General features: G+C 38.1%; 1 protein-coding gene across 1 annotated transcript; it reads right to left on the reverse strand.

Annotated features, from left to right (window-relative positions):
* Nucleotides 1–1,536: 1,536 nt before the first annotated feature.
* LOC311259598 (uncharacterized protein) lies at nt 1,537–2,486 on the reverse strand. The gene is made up of 2 exons (XM_084356833.1): nt 2,436–2,486; nt 1,537–2,320 (listed from the first exon to the last, which is right to left on the reverse strand). Exon 2 carries the CDS (start codon nt 2,307–2,309, stop codon nt 1,767–1,769), a length of 543 nt encoding a protein of 180 aa, XP_084212959.1. The 5' UTR covers nt 2,310–2,320; nt 2,436–2,486; the 3' UTR covers nt 1,537–1,766.
* Nucleotides 2,487–3,042: the final 556 nt, after the last annotated feature.

Genomic DNA, 3,042 nt, shown 5'->3' on the forward strand with positions numbered 1-3,042 from the left:
GCCATTCCATCTCCCTCATCTCCCACAATCATAATAATGTTTTTAAGGGAAAGAGATACTTTTATTCTTCTCATTCTACAAGCTCTGTAGATGTATTGTTTTTTACATAAAATGCTATCAATATGATTAACACCATCAATTTTTTTAAACGTTGTGTTATGTTACATAAGCGTTATGTTAACTGTCACCTAATTGAAATTATAATATTGGAGTTGAAGGTGCACTGTAGTTTTGGAAAAGACATTCCAATTCAGAAAGGTACATTTAAAATAATAAGTTAATGATACAAACTCGAAAATATTTATTTGGTATACAGTTATTTCATAATTGAATAAACCAGTTGTCCTCAGAGGGAAATACGGCCCCCAGAACACAGTCTGAAGTGGAGTAATAAGTGGAGATTGGCCAACATCTACAGCTCTCCTTCCACACAAAAATGAATTCTGAAGAATCTAAAGTCAATGTGAGGCTCAATAAGTCTGAGTTAGACTAATTAAATATCCTCCAAAGTTACATTCTTTTAAGTATGAAGTTAATTCTTCTTGTCAGTGTTCCTCTGATGCAGCTCAGTGTGAGAAACACTAAAACTTTGTGGGATGTATATATAATATATTGAACTAATTCAGACTGTTTAAGCCTCCTTTTAACTTCAGAGAAACTTAAGAATACATTGACTGCAGAGTGGAATGGTGATTTTCTCTTCTATCACTTTTATTGGAAGTGCATTAGGAAGGGATCTCTAAACGGCCAGTAATAACGGGATGAACTATTACAGCAAGCAAAACCTGCTTCAGAGCTCATATACCGTACTATCATACTATTGTTTTAAGGAAGACTTGAAACAATGTGAACGTAGACTATACCACCACTATAGCTTTCTTAAACAACAGCTTGTGATATGTGTCACTTGCATCATGGTGTATTTATATTCTTTATTGTCGATGATGTTGTTGAAGATCATAATCCAAACTAACTAACTAAAAAGTGATTACCCACACAGTCTGACTGTTTATCTTTGACCTGCTGTAGTTATGTGGACAGTTCTCCTGTACAACAAGGACTTATTACTACATTTCAGGTGTGCTCACTGTTACTTTTACCTTACCTTAACTTTTTATCTGGATGAACTGTTGGCCTGTTGACACGTTGTCTGACTGACTGCTCATTGTTCTTGACCCATTGGATGTAACTGTTGTGATGTTACGTTCCCAAACCCGCACAAATTCATGTGCTCAGCATTTGTGACTTCAATGTCATCTTGACGAAAACATGGTTCAATCTGGGAAAATAAGCCCCAAGTTGGAATAAACATGATTTTTTTCTTAAAAGTCTCGACATAGGCAACTTTGTCATCGAATCACACACACACACACACACACACACACACACACACACACACACACGCACACACACACACACACACACACACACAAAAGAAATCACTTGGTTTTTGAAGAAAAAATTTTCTTAGGCAGCACATTTGAACACTTATTTATTGGTCAAAAAACTTTCCAAAGCATTGCATACTGTGTATTCTACAAGCTGGCAGCCTGTGTGTTCTTTCACAAACCTTCCTGACTCACAATGAAACCTTAAAATAAGCTCAACAAAGTAGTCTGGCACTTTTTTTTTTTATTCTGACTACAAAGAAAAGCAGCAACCAAATATATGTCAATCATGATATTTAAAAGATGTTTGAAAGTCCGTCAGGAAAGAGTCACCGGGCTTTTAAAGATGTCACAGCAAGATTTAGCATCATAAGTACATCACATTTCTATGCTAATGAGGGCTGTAGGCTGTCGAAGAGCATCAAAAAGATTGGGGCCAATTATGTACGTCTCTTTAACTTTATAATGTGCAGAGGCATAGATCTGGTCGACGTGTTTATTGTTGTTGTTGTATCTCACCAAAACTCTGTCCATGTTACTTTTAGGGTCGCTGCGGTTGTAGTACTTTCTGACTTCATATGGCAGGTCCTTTGCATGAGGAGCGTTGAGGTTTCCAATGGTGTAGTATCTGTATTGCTTCTTGTCCTTTATCACTGGAAGCAGACGCCTTGGCCCCCGGTTCAAAAACACATGAAATCCATACTCCCCTTGAGTGGGATCACACAGAGCCACCATGTTGTTGTCAAGGCAGTTCTGAACGTACCACACCAGCAACTTGAGACCATGGCGAGGCGGCGGTTGACCGAACCCGCTGTCCTGCAGCTCTTGTTTTGAATTTAGGGTTTTCAGAGCCGAGGTCAGAATGACTGATAACACCAACACGAAATGAAACAGGAACTGCATCGGTCTGCCGTGTGCCATGTTGAGGTTATCTATGAAAAAAGACACAATCACATTATCTTGATTACAATATCTTGATGAAAACACACACTGTATATGAGTTTAACTACAGCGAACACATAACAATTGTATACTTTTACAACTTACCTCACAGTTGGTAGTAACAGCAAATGTATCTGTGGCAGCTGTCTCCAAATGTGCCTTTAGCTTAAGTCTCTACTTCTGCTGTAGATGAAAGAGGTTTCTCAGCCCTGTGGTTGACTTGTCTCTTTCTTGTGAGTGTATGATGAAAGCAGCACACTTGTTATTTTGACCAGAGGTAAGGCTTTTCTCTGTTTGCGATGAAAGAGGAAGTGCTGTGGTTACTGCACAGCTTGGTTTAAATTTAGTCAAGTTAAGCCTCAGCTTGAAAGAACCACATAGGGGCCTACTGCATGTAATATTGACAGCTGCAAAGTAGAAGTATCAAACTGCAATGTGTAAAGACTTTTTAATTCTGTATGCTGTTTTCAACTGTGCCGTTGTGAAAGCAGGGAAAGGAAGATCAAGATTAAGGCTTGCAGGACTTTCGATGAATAGTTAATTTTTTTGATTTACCTACCACTCGCATTTGTGAATAACATCTGCTTAAAGGTACAGCACAGAGACTTTGGCATAGCACTGACGAATAGACATGTAGACTGTGTCATTATTTTGGTTTAATATGGTTACAATTTTACTACTACTGCTGTAGTAGTAGTAGTAAAACACACAA

The sequence above is a fragment of the Pagrus pagrus genome (genome assembly GCF_965226575.1).
Source record: "Pagrus pagrus genome assembly, chromosome: 7".
Taxonomy (NCBI): Eukaryota; Metazoa; Chordata; class Actinopteri; order Spariformes; family Sparidae; genus Pagrus; species Pagrus pagrus.